Source organism: Pleurodeles waltl, chromosome 8 (assembly GCF_031143425.1).
Source record: "Pleurodeles waltl isolate 20211129_DDA chromosome 8, aPleWal1.hap1.20221129, whole genome shotgun sequence".
Classification (NCBI taxonomy): domain Eukaryota; kingdom Metazoa; phylum Chordata; class Amphibia; order Caudata; family Salamandridae; genus Pleurodeles; species Pleurodeles waltl.
Window position 1 is genome coordinate 404,254,960 of NC_090447.1, and position 22,779 is coordinate 404,277,738.

Here is a 22,779-nt window from a genome sequence, read left to right on the forward strand (position 1 = left end):
GCCTGTTAAGGAGTGTCTATACTCTATATCGCTTTTTATAGGATCCTAGTCTATGCACATTCCAAGAGAGGAGCTTACACTTTCTAGATGGCACTGAACACATAAAAACAGAAAACATGCAACCCATTGGCTCCCCACCCCCAGAACCACGCACATGTCCAAAGAAATCGATGTGCCAGGACATGCACCATCAGCACTCAAACGCTCAGAAAGGAAACCCACTACATGGAGAGTGACCACTCCTCCCCACTACATAAAATAGTCAAAAGATATTGATCAAACAAGCTTATACCAGCAATGTAGCCTCCCCGCAGTTACAGGAATATCTAATTGACCCACATATTCTCAATGCATTTATCCCCAACCCCTAAACTGTACGAATCCTTAGCTCATAGTCAAACAGCACTCACCTGGGAGCCACCAGATTGACTCCAACAATCATGCACCCATTCTGCTACAAATCCCTTATCCAGGCATTCAGAGCAGTTGTGCAACAGAAAACAGTCATCAGTCATGCAGTCCTCCCAGAGGGCATCCATAAGAGTGTAACCCCTGCAAATAGGCCTCACAGTTAGGAATAATAGCAGCTAGCATATCAGTTCCAAGTGTCCGGAATAATGTCACCAATTTTGGAAGGGGCATCAGCATCCCTGCTGCCCTGGAAGGAGGCCCTCCCCCATGTTTCCGTCATCCATAGGCGCTTCGTCTCCACCGTGTCCATGGTGCCATAGTCCCTGATCACAACACGGCCAAAGCCACCCTCCATAGGCAGGTGCGTACCCCCGGGTTGGTGTTGTTGACAACCACGCTGCTTACCACTGGCATGGAATGGTTCAACTTCACTCAAGGGACACTCCACATGGGCATCCAACATATCCATCCTCAACTAGACATCCTCTCGGCGCTCAAAGAAGTACGACTTTCCTTCCACAATGGCACGTAGCTAAGCTGGATAACTGAGCATATACTTAAGGTCCATAGACCATAGCCGTTTCTTAACCTCCAAGAATGTTTTATGATGCTCCTGCACTCTCTGCATGTTATCAGGGTAAATTGTAATGTTTCTGTTTTCAAACTGATGAACCATGGCTTTTTTGGCAGCTTGCAGAACAGCATCTCTCTGTCTGTAAATCAACAGGCGAGCAATGAGTCCCCTCGGTGGAGCACCCGGAGGAGGAACTGGTGCAAGGGCCCTGTGCGTTCTCAATGGCAAACATAGTGGACAGCCCTGAGGGCTTCAGCACAGTCTTTATCCACTGCTCCAGAAAAAGCCCGGGGGACTGCTCTTCTGCTCTCTCCAGGAAGCCCAGCAGCCACAGGTTATTCCTCCTCAAGTGTCCCTCAGCATCCGCGGCTCGGTCCTCAAGGGTGCCATTGACAGTGGTTAGTTGTGCCACCTGCAATTTGATTGGTGTGATGTTGAACACAGTGTTGACAACCTTATCTGCTAGTTTTTGCAGATTTGCTCATAGCAGATTCAATTCGATGGACACTCCTGCAATTTGCCCCTCCAAGGTCACCCTCGAACCCTGAATGGCCTCCAAAAACGCAGCATTCAATGGGTCTCCTGGGCACTCTGTGAGCACTGAGATGTGTCTTGATGCCCCTGCCTGGTTATTCTCTGGGAGGTCTGGCACGGAGTAGTGTACTACATGAAGGTGTTAATCTGCAAATGCATCTGGGGTCTATCTTTCCCTTTGGTGATTGCGGGACAGCACAACATATATGAGTTCTAGAATCACCCCAAGGTGCAAGTAAAGTACTCCCCTCAACAAACCCTGGTGGTTGTGGCAGTCACTGTAGGAGATAGCCAGGGTGGGACATAGGCCTCCCAAGAGCGCAGTACACCAAGTTCCCACGGAGAAAATCAGTGAAGGCACAAATCAGGATATACTTCCTGGGGGGCCACAGGTGAAGGTGTTCTTGGAATGCCTACAGTTCACGAAAGACTGACCCCAAAGGCAAGTGGCACACAAGGTCCAAAGGGGGCCCAGAAGAAAGAGGCCTCCCCGTGAGCTGCACCCTCTTAGATCTCTGCCACAGGGGCAGGGGGTGTACAGGGTACAGAGGGGAAGGAGTGAGGGCCCCACCGTGGCAAGGGCGCAATTATAGAAGAACCCTCAGGGTGCTCTTTGCAGTAACACCCCAGTGAGGCAGTCTTACCCTATCAGTTGCCCCTGCTTTGTTTGGGCACAATCCATCACCTGAGTCAGGTCAGGGTCCTCCCAGGCCACAAGCAAAACTGGGGCTGGGGACCAACAGATCTTCCAGTTGCAGTCAGTGGGGGCTCCAGCAATCAGCCCCAGTGCAACACCTTTTATGGTAAGAGAGAAGGTGGCTCCAGTGCCAATGAAATGTTGTCTCTAAGCCCTCTGCAAAGGGCCCACCGTGGCTGCCAGTAAATGCCACCTGGAGGCAAGAGTGATGTGCTCCCAGCCACTTCCTCAATGTTAGGGCTCCTCCAGATAGTCCCCAAGGCACCAAACGGAAGTGGGGGGGCCCCACAATTCTAAGAGTTCAGGACGAGGGCAGGCGGTCCCCCAAAATGCCACCTGCACAGCTTGGACCACGCCAAGTGGTTCCAAAGTGATTTACAGGAGTCCTGGAAGGGCCTTAAACCATCAGACCCTGCCATCAATGGGCCCCCCTCAGGGGCTGCACCATAGGGCAGCACTCGAGCGGGGAGATCCTCTTCTCCACCCACGTCCGCAGAGGCCACAGGGAAGCCGGGTTCCACAGGTCCAGGTGAGCCTCCCAGCAGAACCAGCAACAGGACTGCTGGAGACAATGTGGCTTGGCCGGGAGCAAGCAGGCCGGGGCTCAATCAGGAGTGCACGCCTTCCTCCCCAAGGAGTCAAGGACACCACCAGATCACCCCCAGCTTCACTTAGGAGCAGGAGGAGCTACTCCCTGAACCGGGGGACCAGAACTGCAGTAGAACACCTTAAGATGCCACACAGGTTTAGTCAATGGGGAGACGGAGCTCCCTAGAAACGCATCTAGTCAGCCATGTTGGCTGGCGGCACCCCCCTGAAAATCCCAGTTAACATTTGGGAGGCAGACCTTTGGATCATTAAAATATGTTGGTGGTTTGTGACATTTTTGGCAGATTCTTAGTTACCTGTGTAGAACCTAAGCTGCTTCCTCTCCTCTACTAACAGTGGATGTACTAAAAAACAATCTATAAGTAACCTTAGTTTAACAGGGGCTGATAACAAAACCAAAGGAGAAACAAAAACAAAGTGCTTCAAACTTGAGAAGAATATGATTTACTCAACATTCTGCTATGCTATAACACTGTCCCATGACTCCTGGACTCCAACATTTTAAATACTGTACTGTACCAGTCAGTAGTATAGGTACACGTGGAGGTTGTGCTGAATATTTCTGATGTGGTTACTTGACTTCTAATGTGTAAATCGAACCCAATCCTTCTAAAAAGCTTTAGCTGGACATTCTGTTTCTCATGTTATTACTGCACCATATTATTTTTGATTTACTTACCTTCTACCACACCTTGCAGTAAGCTTTTACTGTTTGATCTAATGATCCGAAAATTAGGGATATCTTGGTTGCCTAAATCGAGCCTAACAGTACACAAACATCCATGTCACCATTTGTGAAAGTCCAATTACAGACCCAAAGAAAGTTTCTTACAATAACCCTCTGCTGCCCGAATGAACTGCTGAAACTAAGCTGTTTCATCCACTATTCTCAGAATCCCAGACAAACAGTGGATGTACAAAATACAATGTAACATTCTCTATGAAACCTTGGTTTAACAGGAATGATAACAAAAGCAAAAGAGAAACAATAATAACATATTTTGGAAAACTGGGGAAAATTTGATTCCCTCATCCTTCCGCTGTGAGATAACACTTCCATGCTTCCCTGGAGAAAACTATTTTAAGCTTTGCACTGTACCGGCCGATACTAAGTATACAGGTGGGGGTTGTGCCTCCACCACAAACAGTCCTAAAAAGTATGATTTGGTTAGATGTTGATTGGTTTGTTTTTCAAAATTGGTGAAAGGCACTTTAGACAATACCCATCTCAAGAATGAGTATAGTATCCAAGCAGGATTAATTATCTAGAAAGTAACTAGGCCAAAGAAGATAACAACAGGGGCCAGAATCTTGGCTGGTGATATTTCATGTCCTTAGTTAAGGCAGTGCTTGGTGCAAATGAACAAGTTACTTACCTTTGGTGAAAAACAGTTTTTGATGAATACTCTAAATGTAGATTCCTTCCTTTTCAATACTTCTAGTCACCAGACTGGAGCTGGAGAACATATTCAGCAATGACTACTTGCCCCACTAGGTGGTGCTGTGTGGCTCCATCTTGGAAATGACAGAGTGCTGCCCCACATAAACACCCACTGCACGCTAATGTCAGTTTCTTCAATCTTTCTCCTTCCTCCCCCTCTCAAGTGGAGCATTGCACAAATTGTTGATGACAATGCTAATTTCTTACTTAGGACCCTATTAAAATGTTCAGGAGTAATCATATTTCGCCACGTCCCTGCCATCTTGTATTGTTTGGGCCAACAAGCCCATGCAGTCATCTGGGATGGCAGTCAAGAGCCTGCTGGCCATGCCCCACAAAGCATGGATGCATCTACGGAAAAGGCATACTGCACTGAGATATCTGGGGGTCAAATTAGCTGAGGAGAACTCGACTCCTGATCTGGAGCAGTGGCTGACCTTCCTAGTTGAAGCCTGAACTACAAGGATTCAGGTGCACAGTGTCTAGTCAGGAAATCCATGTCACCGGCAGGGGAGTGGTCTATGCCGCCCAGCCACAAGTCAACTAACTGGAAGGCCAGAATATGGCCTATGCCATGTCATCATCAATGGCAAGACTGGTTCGGATAACACTGGCACAGATTGGAGAATTTCAGTTGGTAACTTTGCCTTTGTCTCCATGGTGGGCAACAGTAAGTCTCTAACTTCTGCTGCCCTTCATACCACTGCTGCAAAAGAGGCACTTTCTTCTGCTGTGGGCATCAGTTGCAAGGATAGCTCTTTCCTAGCAGATGTGTTTAGCCCACTGGCGTTTTGTAGGTTCAAATATGTCACCATCACAGTAATGAGAGGGGAGTACATTTTATGGCTCCTCATCATCAACTGTATTACTTGGAACAGAAGGTCTGGACCTTAATTATAACCTCAAACCTTTGGTAATACTGGAATTGAGGATTACAATCTGATTGCAAAATACCTGGCTGTGCTTTTGCAATCTTGTAGTGTGAAATAGGCCTGCAGTGGGTCTACATCGGCTTAGATTTGGAGAACCAACAGTGGTACTGGATTTAGGACCAGCAACAATGGAGTCCGCAGCATGGAAGAAACCGGCATGGACACAGGAGTAGGTGGAGGTCTCAACCAACATCAGTCCGGGTCAATTGATGTCAGGGAACAGCCCATCAGCAGAAGGTAAACTGGTGATTTCTGTGGCACTCAAATGCACACCAGAGGGAACTGTAAGAGTTTGAAATACTTGCAGCATGGCTTTTTGAAGTCTGCTCTGTGCTGCAGGGTTGATTATGACCCTGGGAAGTTGGGGCACGGGTGCCATATCTTGATGCCCTTTCACCATCCTGCAGACTTTGAGGGGCAGGGATGGGTTGAAGTCCAGCTTACCCTTTTCTCCACTTATAACACATTTTTGACTTGTACTTAGCTGAAGACTTTGAACAGAAGTTCAAACTGTCACAGGAATATCCTCGTGAATGGGACCTCAGGCAGCCCGGCGACTTGGAGCAGGACTCATTCTTGGACTGTGACCTTCTTCATGTTCCATGATGTAGAGCTTCACCTCCCATTCCAGGACTGCCTTCGAGTGCAGTAGGGCACACCTGTTGCATGATTCCCAGTCATGAATGAAACCCAGTCACCATAAACACAAGTCGTATGGATATGTGACCGACATCTGCTTCTAACACTCTTAGCATGGCTTGAATCCTGTCATTTGTGGTAGGGTCTTATTACCTTGCACATGGTCATAGAAGAATTTTGAATTTGTCAGAAGACGGAGAGAGTTGAGAGCGAGTATTAAGAGAGGTCTGGATCAGTGTTTCAGAGCAGGGAAACAAAGGGATTGACATCAGCATGGATGGGTTGTGCTTATTTGCTCCTTTGCTCTGTCACTTTTGGAGTAAATGAAAGTAATTGTAGAGCTGCACAATGCCATCTACCGCCGTGTAGGGGTACTGGTGGAAAATGTCTCCGGATCCAGATGTCTAGGTGTATTCTAAAAGTAAGGAATCTACACTATCCATCAGAAAGCTTTTTACACTACGTTATAAAAGCAGGTTACTGGGGTTGGTAATGTGTGAAAAGAATGTTTGTGCATATTTATTGTGTGGAATTTCGTTGTGGTGGTGTGTTCTGTTGTCTTTTTGTGTTACTGTATTTTTGTGTTGCACTATTGCAATATATTGCCTGGTTGGACTGTGGATGTGTTGCATTCTGCTTTGAACTTGTTGTCGTGGTGTGCCTACTATGCTTTAATTGTGTTGTTATGTTGCTTTGAAAACACCTGTCATGTGGTTGTGGTCCTCAGTCTCTTCCCCCTGCGTCCTTTATTAGCTGTCCAGAAGACCATGCCTCCCTTCACCCCCAGAATATCACTGTTTTTCCCCCGCTTGTTTTCGTTCCATTTATTCCATCGGGGAGACTTACTTTGTTATCAGCTCTACACATGAACAATATTACTGTCTCTAGTCAATTATCAATTATTTTCTTCAAGCAAAGGCTACACACTGTTATTGTGATTCTCGGTATGTAAAGAAAAGACCATCTAATATTTAAAAAAATGTTGCTGTCTATTTTACTATTATGTTTTGTTGACTACTTTAGATGCATAAACCAATGCAGCTACATTTCCAGCCAAAAGCAGCAAATGACTTTAAAGTTCACATGACAAGCAACCTTTACTAATATCCAAGGTGTTTTAATAGAGCTGCTCAAGCTCTTCAACTATTTAAGACACCAGGGATACCAAAACTATGTCAAAGTTCAGTGCCTAAACTGCTCACTTTACATGACACGGCCCTTTGTATACTTTTCCTTGTGTGAAACAACTTACAGGCAATGCACCTAATACCTCCAACACAGAGTGGTATCACTGCAACGATAAGCTGCGACCCACTTAAGCCACTGTTGTATTTTCTGTCACTTTGCATGTTTTCTGCATTGAAGATTGATAATTTTACTTGAAATATGCTGTGTCTTTTTACAGATCTGTTAAGACAAGCCACAGGTGTGTTATCTTTTGTTTTGTCCTCATTCACCTTAGGCTCCAGGTCTTCTCCGAGCCAATCTGCTTTCCACCCTCTCGTTTTCGAATTCACACCTTTACCACAGGGGCAACTGCACCAACATGGCTTCAAGAGCGAGGGAAGGATGTATTAATTGGACAAAACATCAACATTAGATCAATGCTCTGTACTTCCTCAACTATTCTACGAAGGGCAGCCAAAGTTTCTTAGCTTTCGTGATCCCTCTTGTCGTGTCCATTCTTGAAGCATAATCAAGCTCATCCAACCAATCTATGTATGAGGGAGGTATATTTCCTACCCATTTCTAAATTACCTCTCCTAGCCAGCAGTATAGCATAGAAGAGCAGCTTCTGCATATCGCTCTTCAATATTCCAACCCTCTCCATGACACCAAAGATTACTAGAGAGAGGTTCTATTAATACTGACCCACATAACATCCGAAATCATTTTCATTACTTCTTCCCAGAAGGAGTGTATTTCTGGGCATTCCATAAACATATGTACATCTGTAGCTTTTTATAAACCACTCTGTCCACACCTGGCCTCCCCTCCTTTCCTCATTTTTGACAGTTTATAAAGGTGACAAATAGGCCCTGTGAATGGAATACAAGTGATTCCTTCTGTAAGTAGCTGGTTTAACCACAGTGAATAAAGTACGCATAGAGATTTGCCATTTTTCCTGAAGTTGCACTCCCGGACAACAGTCTCCTCACAGATTCACTGCCGACCTAAAATCCCCATCCGCCAGATCCAATATTTCCCAATACCAAGCGGCCACTTCTTTTCTGGGGGTTAGTCTTTCCATTATCTTCTCCTCTAGCTGATTCTTCAGACCTATACTCATTCAACTCCTCTGTAACCACCCTTTCAACTGCAGGTACTTTAGTCTTGACAGTTGCTACCCAGTCTCTGCGGAGATTGTGTCCAACGGGAGTAAGCTGCCTTCCCTAAATAGGTCCCCCCAATACTTGAAACCTCCATTCTTAATTGGAATGACCAATATGTCCTCCAACACTCTGACGTGCCTGGCGAGTCCCAAATGGGTGCAGAGTAACTATAATATTCTCCCTTGGTTGCTCTCCCTATGCTGTATCTGGTCTTTGCCATATCTTTCAGAACTTTTAGTTGTATTTTTTTTAAAAAAATATTTGGGATCGCCAAACTTAAACAGAACATGATTTGCTGCCCCCTTCACACCTCCTAGCATAGCTTTAAACATACAACGGAGATCTGTCAGATCAGGAGAGGAGAATAGCATCCTTGCTTTCTTAAGCTAAAGGCCCAAGCATAATATTGGAGGTCTGGCAATGCAAGTCCCTCCTTCTCCCTTCTTCTACGCAGCTTCTTCCATGATATTCTGGCCCCTTTCTATGCCCAAATAAATGAATTGATATCCTGCTGGATTTTTACTAGCGTCTTCTCGTCCACTCACAATGGGATTGTGTTAAACAAAAAAAAACTAACCTTAGGCAGTATCACCATCTTTACCAGGCTAACCCTTCCTAGAATTGACAAGGGCAGGTGCATCCACCCTTGCATCAGGTCGTTGCATTCCGTCCGCACTTTTCTTAAGTTGACCACTGGTATCTGCATAATGACTTCTAAAATCTTTAAGCTCAAATATCTAATTTCAGATTTTATTAATGGACTCCCCCTCTTCTGATTCCACACCATTAACTCTGTCTTCTCCACATTGACATGATAGCCTGACACCTTCCCAAAATCAGTGGCAATCTCCAAAACTGCTGGAAGTTTTTTTTGTAAATTTGAAGTAAATATCAATAGATCATATGCATACAGTGAGACCTTTTTCTCCCATCCACAACATAAAAAAGGAGAGATCATTTGGTACTGGCTTAGTCTCTTAGCCAAGGGCTCAATATAAAGATTAAACAGTATTGAAGAGAGGGGGCAACATTGCCTTGTACCTCTGGTTATTTTAAAGGGAGACGGTAGCCTCCCATTAACCAGTACACTAGCTGAAGGAGCTTGATAGAGCTGACCCACCATCCTACAGAAAGTTTCGCCAAATCCATAATCATTTAAAATTGAGATTAGATCAGACCAATTAACTCTATCAAATGCCTTCATGGCATCCAGCGTAACTACTGTGAGAGGAGAACCATACTTTGTTACCAAATCAATGGCCCCTATTAGCTTGGACGTTAGTTTGTAGGGGTGCCTATCTTTAATAAATTATTTCTGATCCTTATGCAGGAGTCCTGCCACCACCTCATTCAATCTATCTGCCAGCACTTTGGCAAAAATCTTATGATCGCTGTTCAAAAGAGCTATCGGTCTATATGACTCACACCTTGACAGATTTTTACCTGGTTTTAAAACCAAAGTAATTATGGCATCATTCCATGATTCTGGTAATGCCAGCCTCTTCTCAAAGATCTATCCAAACAGTGCTGACATAATTGGCACTATAGATTCACCCAATGTGTTGTATAACTCTATTGGGATAACGTCCAGCCCAGCAACTTTGCCTTCCTTCCCTACTTTAAGTGCTGCCCTGATTTCTCTTTGTGTGATTTTTTTGTTCATGTGCATCTGCTCTTTTGCTGTTAATCTAAGTAGCATATCTGTTCTCATCCAATTTCTCACGTCTTCCCTCATTACCGTCTTAGCCTCTTTATAAAGCTCTGAAAAAAAAATCTTGAAAGGCCTTCCTTATACTGGCACTACTTGTCCATCTTTCTCCCTTTGCTCACAGCTGTTCTCTTTGATAGTATTTTTAGTTTGCTCAGTTCTAGCTTTCCATGCTAACAGTTTACCTGCACTCTCCCTATATTAAAAAATGGACTAGTTTGCTTACTTCACATCTTTTTCTTAATCTCACCTGCAGTACTTCCTCCAGTTGTATTTTCAGCTGTCTCATCCTTCCCTCCATCTTACCTAAAGAATCCACCCCATCTTTTATTGAGCGCTCACATTCAGCTATTTCTGCCTCTAGCGTGCTTATTTCCAACTTATACTTCTTATTTCTGAAGCTGGTAAGGCTTATTATTTTACCTCTTATAAAGGCCTTATATGCATCCCATGCCACTTATATGGGGCAGAATACTCTCTTTGGCTCCTCTCCTGGCCGCGATGTTCTCCAAGGAAATGACCGTTAGACTTAACCTATTTAGAATTTTTCCATTCATCTAATGCTGTTTATTTCCATTTTCTTGTATTTATAATGGTGATGTTATTAATTATCAAAACACGTTTTTTGTTTTTTTTTCCTAAAATGTTCATCAATCAAACAAAGAAACTTAAGATGTAATTTCTCTCTTTCTGTAACACAGACCAACTATGAGCATGAATAATATGGGCAAAAAGCCTCTGGTTTCAGAGGAAAGGAATTCACCCCCTTAGTTCTGAAGATGTTGAGCACTATTAACAAACTGCATTTTATAGTAGGTTAGGAGCATTACATTAGTAGTATTAATGTACTACACAATACTTTTCATTAACTGATTTGCAGAGGTTAATGCATCTGCCTCCCCTATCATTTATGTGTGGAGATCTCTGCTCAAGTAAGGATACATTTTAGTGGTAAATGTAGGAGGGACGTGGGAGTGGCTGGTAAAAGGGGAATACTTAATACTAAATGGAAGGGATTTAGGGAGGAATAAGGAGGGGGTTAAGGAGGGGAAAGGAGGAGTTTAGGGAGAAACAGACATCACCTGCAAAAAAGCAAGTCCATTGCTATTCACACACTGCACTTCTAAAGTCTGATTTACAAAATGTATCTAACTATATTTAAGAAAAATAAAATATAATAGTTTAAAATAATTCAATTAAAAACTTTTTGTAATTTAATACATAAAAAGTAATTATAATCATTTTACTTTAGACATGATTTTTTAAACGTAATATATTTAAATTAGTTAAGCACTGAATCCAAAAGTAAGTTAATAGTGCTATAACGTTTGTATCTGTCCACATTTAAACAAAATATAAGAAATCATTATTTAAAATAAAAATATTTGTATTAGGCCCATTAAAAATTAATAAACTTTATGCACTTTCCCAATATTTTACCATAGGGATATCCACATCTGAGCAGTGGAGAATTCACTTACATGTGAAATGTTACTAGTAGTAACTATAAACCTAATTTTAATTTAAATATGTAATTAATTTAATTATATTGAGTTAAATGAAAATGAATGTATAAAGATTTATTTACAATGCTTTCTAAATTAAATGTTTATATTTACTTACAATTGTTGTGTATAGAATTAATTCAAATTATTATTAATATTTTTTAAGTACCTTATTTTACATTAAAAAGGTTATTAAAATATGTTATCATAAACAAATATTTATTCTTATTGATACATTTTTAACATCAAATTAAATATATATTTAAAAAGTTGAAATTAATTAATTTGGGTTATCATTATCTGCTATGTGAGTTTTATTTTAAGTCCCTACCTTCATGATTTTGTATGGCGGGGTGTTGCAGTACCAGTGGTTCGCTATATGTGGTTCTGGGCTTCCTCATAGTCTGAGCTGAAGTACATATACTACTGTTTTGGGTCCTTTTTGACTGTAGTCACTGTAAACTTGTAAAGTAGGCTCCACCCCCTGAATTCAGTGGGTAGAGACATGTAAGTCTAGACTTCATAGTAAATTTACACTCAGACATTGTGACTAGCCAAAAACTGTAAATTTTCTGCAAAGTGTAAGAGTAAATTTACATGTGTACATTTACTCATGCGTAAATTTACCTTTGTCTTTAGGCTCGTGAATGCAAAACAGATACTTTTCACACTGATATTAAGCATATTTTTTAAATAAATTACTCATATCATAATGCCTATGCTAAACTGCCCCCCCTGTTTAGCACTTAATCTGAAGCAATCCTATTGGCAGGTTCCTTCAAGACTGGATTATGCCAACACTGTCCACCTAGAAATGTCACTGTTCCTAAAACAGAAACTACAATGCCTGTAAAACAAGACAGCTAGGACTCTGCCATTTGAAGGAAAGAGAGAAAGTCCTCACATCCAAGCACTGCACTAGATGCCTGAGCAACAGAGAAAATTAAACTAGTTATGAAGTGGAAACCTAGATACCAGAGCAACAAATCATACAGCAAATGGCTTGCTAGGAAGGGTGTTGGGGTGGCAGAAAGATTTAGGGGCTGATTACAGGGGTTGGTGGGAAAAAAAAAAACGTCCGGCAAACTCTCGATGAGGAGACCGCAATGGTGCTGGCCGTCTCCCCACCGGCCACATTATGAGTTTTCCACTAGGCTGACTGGTGGAAACAAAGCTTTTTTGCCTGTCAGCCCAGTAGAAAGCGTGCACTGGCATTGGACTAAGCTCCACATGGAGCTGAGTCCAATGCTGTTGTACAGGGGGCCTTCCTAGCACCTTCGGAATGAGCTGGCTGCAAAGCAGACAGTGCCCATTTCAACAGTGCAGAGGAGAGGGGCCCCTGTACTGCTCATGCCATAGGCATGGGCAATGCAGGGGCCCCCCTCTGGCCCAGCACTTGTTCTCTGCCAGCCTTTTCATGGCTGTTGAACCACCAGGAAAAGGCTGGTGGACAACATGGTTGTAACCAGCACAGCAGCGCCAACTTCAGCGGCGCCATGGCTGATTACAACCACGGCTGCCGTTATTCTGTCAGAATCAAAGATCCTGGTGGAGATGGCGGTCTTTTGGCAGTCTGACCGCCAGTGTCGTAATGTGGCAGCCTGACTGCCAGAATCGTAATAGGGTCATAATGATCATGTTTGATCGATGTAGAGAGTGGGGTCAGGTTAAGACAGTGAGCTGGGTCAAGCATGATGTGAAGGTGACCAAGGCGCCAACGTAAATGCGGCAACAGAGGCAGGTACCAATACATATTAGTTGTTGGGAAATATTCTTTTGCTAGTATAGAACAATGGCAGCTGCCCTTTGAGAATTTATTTTGAACATGCTTCACAATTCACAGTCTTACAAATCTAATAGTATGTGTGTATCCTGGGCAAGTTAAGGCAATTAAATGTTTTTTTGACATACAGCAGTGACTTAAATGCATTTACTTGAAATGAAAACAAAAGAATGTGACACTCGTTTATTGAGTTATCTAAATGGGAGGAAACAAATTACCTTCAAGCAAACTGTGCTTTAAAGCTGATGAGTTAATTTCTGTTCCAGACTTAACAATGAACTCAACACTCAAAAACAGTTGATCCGAAGGAAGCAAGATAAAGGACAAGGTGAAAAACTGGGTAAATTTACTATAAAATGCTCGTTCTAGATCCCTTTCTGTTACCGCTGTCATTAAACAAAAACAAAATACCATTCTTTTTAAAACATCCCACTTTTTGTCTAAGGTACTGTTTGCCAGTTCCTTTATCCATAAAAAATATATAGGCTGATTTCTTTGCGGCAACATCCCTCTTTGAATTGCTACAAAATGTAAACATTGTTTTCATAAAGATGACGTTAACTATTTACAACTTGCGAAGTGACTGGAAAGAATCAGTGAACTTGCAATGACATTACCATTAGAATGGAAGAAACGTGTGTCAACTGGTTGAGAAACGGATTGTGAAGGTGTGATGTTTTTATGTATGTATGTCTAAAGATGCGTGATACCTCTGGACTCATTCCATGCGGAATCATGCATACATTTCACAACATAAACCAAAAACATGTATTTTTGACGGGGAATTTCAGGCACATTCTAACATTCTGATAGTTGAACCGGACACTACAGATGAACGCATCACCATTTTTGTGAATAAACCGAAAATGAATGCACACACATGCCATAAAAATGTGAGGTGACATGGAGGAGCGTGACACTATCATCTACTATTAATTGACCTGGGGGACTATTCAGCACAAAGACAGACATGACTCACGAAAAACCTGTGCATGCTAAATGCTTCCTCACCCAGTGTGGGCTTCGGTGGAACAAAAAGAAGTATCCTTCCAAAATAACACAACCTACATAATGAGAAGAGAAAAATATTCAGGGATTGGGGATATGGGGAATAAACCAACCCTCATGCCTGTAAACTGTCAGCCAGAATATGACCTTCAGATGTAATTGACTGACTTGCCTATTGCCAAGGTCATCGCTTTCAGCTTGTTGCGGATCAGCTTCACCACCATGCTTTTCTGGAGTGGAGTAGAACGGCAGCAAAGCACAGACCGGCACTTCCTGGCCAGTGACAGAAACGAATCCTCCAAACTTCTGTCCAGCGCATAAGCAAGCGTTTTGCCGTCAATCACTAAACTCAGGGTCGTTTGATTTGAACATGATGAGAAGTGGTGAAGGCGAGAGGCAAAAGTGCATTGCACATGTTTAGCTGCTTTTTTTGATACACCTGGAAACTTGGACTGCACATAGTGCAAACACTGTTCAATCAAAGCCGCACAGGCGTCCTGAAACAAAAGACAAATACAAATAATACGTAAGAAAATGGAAGATGAAAGCATGACTCCAACTACAAGAGGCCTTGCTAACATTATCACAACAATACTGTACTTTATTGCGTTATATGTATGGTGCTTACTACCCCTATGTGTTGCACTTGGAACACTTATCCACAAGGAAAGCATGTTACACTCAGTGGAGTGTGTAGTTGCGGTGTGTTGTCTCCGCAAAAGTTTATTTGGAAGGGATTCTATGGTGTGGGTAGTAACCACAGGGATGTGGCTATCATGTTATGGGGCACAGCGCGTGGCGGTGTGACAGATGAGGTAACGTGAAAGAGAATTTTTTAGTGCGTGGTATGCTGGCAGCTCTGATTACCTTTGCAGGTCTCTTTAATGTGTTGGTAATTTTATTTTATAAATCCGAAGTCTGATAAAGGCTTTGACAAGTGTTCAGCCACCCTGGGATTTTATAGACTACGGGGAGGCAAGAGGTGTAGAGAAAGAATTAAGCCAATCAAATATGTGCACAGATAGGCTGTTCTACAGACCTCTTTGATATGATTGCCATTATGAGACATCAAGTAATAAGATTTGCCAAGATGCCCTGTGTCCTATTCATCTGTTTACCACAGACATTATAGGATGTTGGTGGTCAGAGTATGTGAATATTTGAGACCTGCAAGGGTGGATTATAGAGAACTATGGTGAGTAGCAAAGTGTGGCAGATCTTGCCGTTCTTTGCAGGCTCATCTGGTTATTAGTAAATGGTTATAGTCAGAGTGGCTGCAATCACTCGATCCCTTCACTTGCCAACACGGTTCCAAGTGTCTTTTCCTACATTATACTGCTCTCCAGTAGAAGACGGGGGATAAGGTAGTCAATTGGTATATATCATATAGTGGCACACATTATATCAGATAGAGACAGGGAGGATTGCTAGGACCTTGAGGTTAGAGGTAGGATAAAGGTAGGCTAGACTTTGCGTACCATGCCAGTCATGAGTGTTTGGCTGGAGGGGGCTATGTATAAGATCCTCTGTCTCATCTGCCAGGACGCGGGGCTTCAGCTGCTGAGTTGTCATTTCTAATACTAAGTGGAAAGTCATACCTTATAATTAGGATGGTGGCATTATTAAAGCCCACCTGTATGTTGAGGTCATTGTGAGGCTATGTTAGCATGGCCAGTCTTACTATAATCTGTATATTGTGAGTGAGAATCTCCTTCAAAACGCCCAGGAGAATTCAAATAGTACATTCAATAATATTCATAGCTCAACATGTACAACCAAAATGCGCCAGACACAGGCTGCATCTGCTTTTGCTTGTCTGAAAGAGATGCAACAATTTCAGGAAAACCTCTTTTCCCTGAAGGTTCAGGCCCTCATTATGAGTTTATACACTGCCCGACAAACTCATTTGCACCGAAGACCGCCACGCCAGTCTTCTGCCCACTGGGCCTATCAAGAGTTGCCTGATGGTCCGGCGGAAACAACCGTAGTTCGGGCAGTGAAAAACACGACAGGGCTGTCCATGGGGCTGGTCCAACCTCTACCCTGGCCCTGGCAGTCTCATGACTGGCAGGTTTGTAATTTTGCCCTTAGTGTACTAAATTCATTTCTCAACTGAGGCAGGGGAAGACACCAATAAACCTATGCCTCCACCTAAGAAGTGCACAAAACTAGGCTTCGCTGGAGGGCCCTGGAAGGTAATCTCTTTCACCAAGCATAACCCTACTTCAGCTGTCTATTTTCTTAGTGTTAAAGTTGAGAAACGAAATATTTGACACCTTGTCAGCCATGATCAGAATGGCTTTTCAGGGAATGAACTGATGATTTATAGGAATAGCATTCCATTGCATCTTCATCCACACCACCTCTGATATAAGCTCACTCTATTATCTGCTTGACTAATGCTTTCTGAGCCTACACTTTGCTTATTCCATATCCCTAAACCACTCTACTATGTTTGAAAGAACTTATTACAACATTCTACATTTGACCATCTCTGCCCATTTGTTAATTACAACACTCTTACGGTACATCTCTGATGTCTCAGGCTGCTCTTACTGTGCAAACTGTACACCCACCTCTCAACTACTCATTCAGTGCCACCTTGCTTACTTGCATTATATCATATATTAGATTGTTTAGCTGCCCAGATCACCTTCTCTATGGAACAAAGGTCTATCCCCTCCCTGCCAGCTTTCAAAGTTTAACTCAAGAGCCATCTCTTGCAAAATCTTCTATGAAACCTCACTCCATCCTACTTAATGGTAAGAGGACGCTTAATAACAGTACAACCTGCCCAGGAGATATAGATGCCAGCATCTTTATGACATGTCTTGAAATATAGGGCTGTGTCGTTGCTTCCTGACAATCATGTTTAGATACCCACTACCATCTCTGTTTCATGTTCTTAGGTACTGCCTGATAAACTAAGAAGAGGACATCTTGTAGCTGTGCTCTCAGTCCACTATACCTACAAGAGGTAGGAAAGGGAATGAGTGGATATGAGCAATACAGCACACAAAAGGTGCTACCCTGAACGGGACTCAAACAATAGGCAAGTGGAAGATGAAAATGCAGTGGAAGGCCACACAGAATGGAAGCCTACAGTGCATGTCCGAGCACATTAGACTCAAAGCACAGTGTAAGGTGAAAAAACACAACAGGTGAAAGAGAATGTGGTGAAGATCCAACAATGGAGTTGTGAGGTGAGTTGGATGAGTGGTTGTAGCACAGAAGGTTACTGGCACATAAAAAGGGCATGGAATTGAGAGTGAGAGAGGGGGACAGAGAGCAAAGAGAAGAGTCAGAAACTACATGGTTAGAAAGCATTGTGAGGATCCCACAACACAAAGAGCTTAATGGGAGCTGGTAATAATGATAGGTTTAGAAGAGAGGAAAAATAGACTATTACTCGAGATGATGTGAAAGACAGCTAAACTAAGCAGTCTTAAAATACAGAGAGATCAGGGGATAAAGGTGTTCAGACGATATAATCAGCTAACAACTAAAAAGACACACTGACAGTGTAGGGTATTTGAGGCTTAAATGGGCATTCATCAATGGTGCTCATCATCAGATAAAAATCATGGAGGCTGGTCTGGTTACGAGTCTGTATATATTCACACAGTGAGGAATGCAATGCTGCAATTTCTTAATCCAGTCTGGTGCATAGAATATGATCACTTGGGCACTTACAAACCTGTCCATGCCTAACAGGTAGCTTTTTAATGAAAAGCAGGGTTTCAATGTTACCACAGATCTGTGCAATGTGCAAACCTACCAGTGATTCTGCATTCAAGGTGATAATTTCCTCATGCTCCAGCAATTTGCAAGAATATCCAATATTTATGGCTGTTTCTTGCTTATCACCAGTCAGAACCCATATCTGCAGCCCAGCCTGCCGAAGCTTTGCAATGGTTTCTGGGACTCCATCTTGTAAACGATCTTCAATGCCAGTTGCACCTGATTGGAAAATCACATATATTAGTGAATGCTGGTTATATATAGAGGCAATTACATCGCTAACATTAAGTAGTATTACTAGATGAGAGGTATGAGAGGTTTAATGAACTAGATTTAACAATCTAAGGGGGTCATTCCGACCCTGGCGGTCCATGACCGCCAGGGCCGGGGACCACGGAAGCACCGCCAACAGGCTGGCGGTGCTTCCTGGGCTATTCTGACGCCGCGGTCAGAAAAGGGGAACCAGCGGTTTCCCGCCGGTTTTCCCCTGGCCCAGGGAATCCTCCATGGCAGCGCTGCTTGCAGCTCCGCCATGGGGATTCCGACCCCCTTCCCGCCAGCCTGTTTCTGGCAGTTTTCACCGCCAGAACCAGGATGGCGGGAACGGGTGTCGTGGGGCCCTTGGGGGCCCCTGCACTGCCCATGCCACTGGCAGGGGCAGTGCAGGGGCCCCCTCACAGGGCCCCATACAGATTTTCACTGTCTGCTTTGCAGACAGTGAAAATCGCGACGGGTGCCACTGCACCCGTCGCACCCCTGCAACTCCGCCGGCTCCATTCGGAGCCGGCTTCCTCGTTGCAGGGGCTTTCCCGCTGGGCCGGCGGGCGGCCTTTTGGCGGTCGCCCGCCGGCCCAGCGGGAAAGTTGGAATGGCCGCTGCGGTCTTTTGACCGCGGGGCGGTCATTCGGCGGTAACCGCATGGCGGGCGGCGGTAGTTGTAGATATCATTTGCGGTGGAAAAAGGCTTTGGCCTTCTTATTCCAAATGACTTTACTAGTTCCTATTGGGCAGGAATGTGCACATCTATTTGGGTGTTTTCTATTGGATTTCTATTGGATTATAGCTCCATACTGTGGTTGGGTGGTGTTGAGACAAAAATTATGCTTGCCTTTCGTAGGGTAGAAGGAACAATTTTCTGATGGAGCTATTCCTGTCTTTCTTACTACCCAGAATACTCCCCCTACCCTAGTATCTTTATCTAAACTGAATAATACCTAATCATCACTATGAATGAGAAAGAATAAATATAAATCCACATCAGTTTACTCTGTCAAAAAGAATGTGGGGGTCATTTAGAGTCTGTCGGACAGTACCCCAGCCCTCCAAGTTAGCAGAGACTATGGCCACTGCTCCCCTGGCAGAGGACCATGCGCCATATTTAGAGATCCCTGCCAGGCAGGTAGGTACCCCTGTACCTTCATCAGAGCTACCAAAGTATGTCTGATGTGCCCATTCAGCAAGATTCTTTTAGTTTCTGAAAACTAACTTGTGAACAATAAAATATACTTTAGGCACACTGAGTTCTCACTGTGCATGGGGACCATTGTGCACTTTCCTTGTAAGGGATAGCATGGCGATCCCTGGCAAGGAAAGGGAGGGATGTCATATCACCCTAAACAGGGCAGGATGAGTCATACTGTGCCCTGGCAATCCTGTACTGGCTGCCAGAACACTGATTTTTGCATACAGAGGCAGGTGTGGTGTTCCTAGTGTTAAACCCAGCTCTCTCCCTGACTCAAAAGTTTGAATTTATGGCAGTCCTCCCCTCTGAACCATTTGTCTTTTCACCAAAAGGCATGGAGCTCCTTGCTTCTCATGCTTAATTTAACACCTTAAGAAGGTGGCTCAATCAAACATTCTTCATGCAACTAGGCCCATTTGCTGTTATAAGCATTTTAAATCATGCTCTAATACAGGTTAAAATCTGTGCTGTAATGTGTGAGATAAAGATCCATTTGCTGGTAGATTATAGTCTTTGAAGTTGTATATTTAAAAACCTATATACAAAAAACAGACTCCAATATTATGGAATCAGAAAATAGAAAACATACTTGAAATAATGTAATAATTGACCTCTTTTGTTCAAGCAGTTCAGTTTAAAATTGCTTGAGAATAAGAATAAATTACAATGCAGACTGGCAACTCAATTTCCATGGAAACTCTTATCTGCTATAATTCTATTTCATATTTCTTCCTATCACTGCTCTTAAGCCTATCCATTAATCCAAAATGTTAAAAAAATGTCTGTCACAATATAGTTCTTATCCCTTCTCCTCCTACCTCGTAGACTGCCACAAGATTGGTTACAGATTAGCTGGCACTTTCTCAATAATTGGCTATGTTTTGGCAATTCTTTACTGTACATCTGTGGAATATCATGTTTACAGCTTTCTGAGATATACTGGTCTTGCGCTGGAGTGCTCCGCTGCTGCCATATATTGCAAAAAGCATATCCCACTGTATTCAAACATATATGTTGTTTGTAACATACTGATTAAGTTGCCATTTACATGGGCAGTCTGAGCAACTTGTTTCCACACCAACATAAGTTTTAAGGGAATTGTTTTAGTGACCATTATTTGAGCCATGCATACAAAAAGCTTCCTCAGTCCACACGACCCTCTCTTCAGCCTCTAGGGAGTAAATAGAAATGTCTTTCACATTTTCTCTTTATTAGCTCATTTACTTTGGAGGGTATAATCCTTTAATAACTGCTATTCATTAAACCAATACCAATAAACCTATCCATTAAGAAAGTGTTTCTGTATTCACCAAACAAAATGACTTCTGATTTTTATACTTCCAACCCATTCACATCCACTCCGAGAGTTATCATTGTAAATTGTAAGCTGTCCCTTAAAGAGAGAAGGTAGAGAGGTATTTTTAATATCTTGACCCAGCAATTAACTATGAAATCACTTGAACCTGTGTGTGGACATGACACCCTCATCTATGTTTCATTTACAAACTTTTATAGTATTTCGAACCATTATTTGAAGTCTTATTCTTACTATAATATATTAAGCAACCCTAGGTTTTTTATTTGGTTGAAAGAACTCTACAATTCTTGGAAGGACATAGCCAAACAAATAAACACCAGCTCCAACAGCAGCAAAGAAATCTTCACAATAATCAAATACCTCACTGCGCCAACAGCTGTCACCGGAAACATCAACCTATCACAAGATCTGTGCAACAATTTCTCTACTTCTGCAACAAAAGCACAACCATATTCAGCAACGTCTCCATGCAGCTGGACTCCTGATGCTCTCCCAGTGATGAAGGAAGTCAACACAATCACCACATATGAGACCGTTAGCACAGAGGAAACCACAACAATCATGAAGACCATTCATTTGAGTGCCTGGTGGTTCCCTGCCTCAATCACGCCTTTGACAAAGGACGAATCTCTATCAGCAAGGCCCTTACTCCTGTCCTCAAAACCGCCATCAGTACAGCCAGCTTACTGGAACCATGGAAACATGCAGCACTCAATGCCCTCCTAAAGAAACCCTCAGCTGACCCGTCCAAACTCATCATTTACCATCTGATATCCCTTCTTTCCTACCCAGCCAAAGTTCTGGAAAAAACAAACAAGTGCCTCTCTGACCACCTCGCCAAACACCAGCTTCTCAACACCACACAACCAGGATTCAGACCCAACCTCAGCTTTGAATCCACCCTTATAGCTGCCACGGATGACATCGTATGACCCTCGGTGGGGGGGTGGGCAGCAGCATTCATCCTTTTAGACCTATTAGCAGCCTACAACACTGTATCCCACCCCATCCTAATCCGAAGACTACACAAAGCAGTCATCGAGGGACTCGCCCTCAATGGATCTGCTCCTTCCTCACTGGAAGAGCCATAACCGTCAACATGCTCCCCTACTACTCCTCTGAAGCATGAGATCTTATTTACAGAGTTCCTTAGGGCTAGTCAGTTTTAAGGGTAACAAGACCGTTACAACCTTCCCTCTAGTATCATACGTAAACAACTGTATTTAGAGGGATACCTTGGCTGTTGAAGGTAGTTTCATAATTCTCTGTAGTCCCAGCTGAAGTAGTATCTAAAGTACTGACTGGAATATGTTCAAGCCTATCCTGGTTTTCAGAAACCAGGATAAGACCTGATGCTGAAGCATGCCACTACTAGAGTTGGTGGGGGTTTAGAAAGAAAACTATTTGTTTTCTTTGATAACAGAGTGATATCCAGAGGACAAACCAGTTTCCTCACAAACAATAGCCAGGTCTGGGATACATTTTGTAATGTAATTATTTTCCATACTGTAATGTTCATTTAACCTTTACAGACTACTTGGGGTTCTTTTCAGCTTTAAAATGCCTCACTTGTAACCAGCAAGGTCTCCCCTGTTCATAGGGGCCTCCTTCTGGAAAACCATTGGGGTGAAATTTCTTTCAGCCTCTAAATAAACAAAGTGGGACATTAGCTCGTATTGAGCACAGCTCTAGGAAAACAACAGAGAAACAGCAGTGAGTAAACATGGTAGCCTGTATCTCTGTAATATAATTACCAAGGTACCCTGTATACTATCTTCTCCAGTACTGGACCACACGTCATCTTGAATGTAACTGTTTGCAAAAAGACACTCAGTACCAGCAGATCCTAGATGGGATGCAGTATACGGTCTCCTTTTTTTATCACAAAGTACAAGTATAATGAGTACACTCCCAGACTTATCTGGGTTAACAGCACTTTGTCTATTGCACCCATGCTTAGTGGTGAGTGAATATCTTTCAACTGTAGCAGTGTATGATCTCTGTTGATTTTGTGTTTCCAGAGAAGTATACTGTGGGGTGGGTTAGGAACATGCAGCACCATGTCAATACATATTTGTTGTTAT

The 22,779-nt window shown here is 43.1% G+C and overlaps 1 protein-coding gene across 1 annotated transcript in view; it reads right to left on the minus strand.

The window, feature by feature from the left end:
• The window catches only part of ATP10A (ATPase phospholipid transporting 10A (putative)), a 1,009,168-nt gene that overhangs the window by 88,594 nt on the left and 897,795 nt on the right, over positions 1 to 22,779 (minus strand). The window contains exons 13-14 of the mRNA XM_069204275.1: positions 17,953 to 18,134; positions 14,347 to 14,671 (exon numbers count right to left, since the gene is read on the minus strand). Of these exons, the coding sequence (XP_069060376.1) occupies positions 14,347 to 14,671; positions 17,953 to 18,134 (507 nt within the window). The remainder of the gene's footprint in view (positions 1 to 14,346; positions 14,672 to 17,952; positions 18,135 to 22,779) is intronic.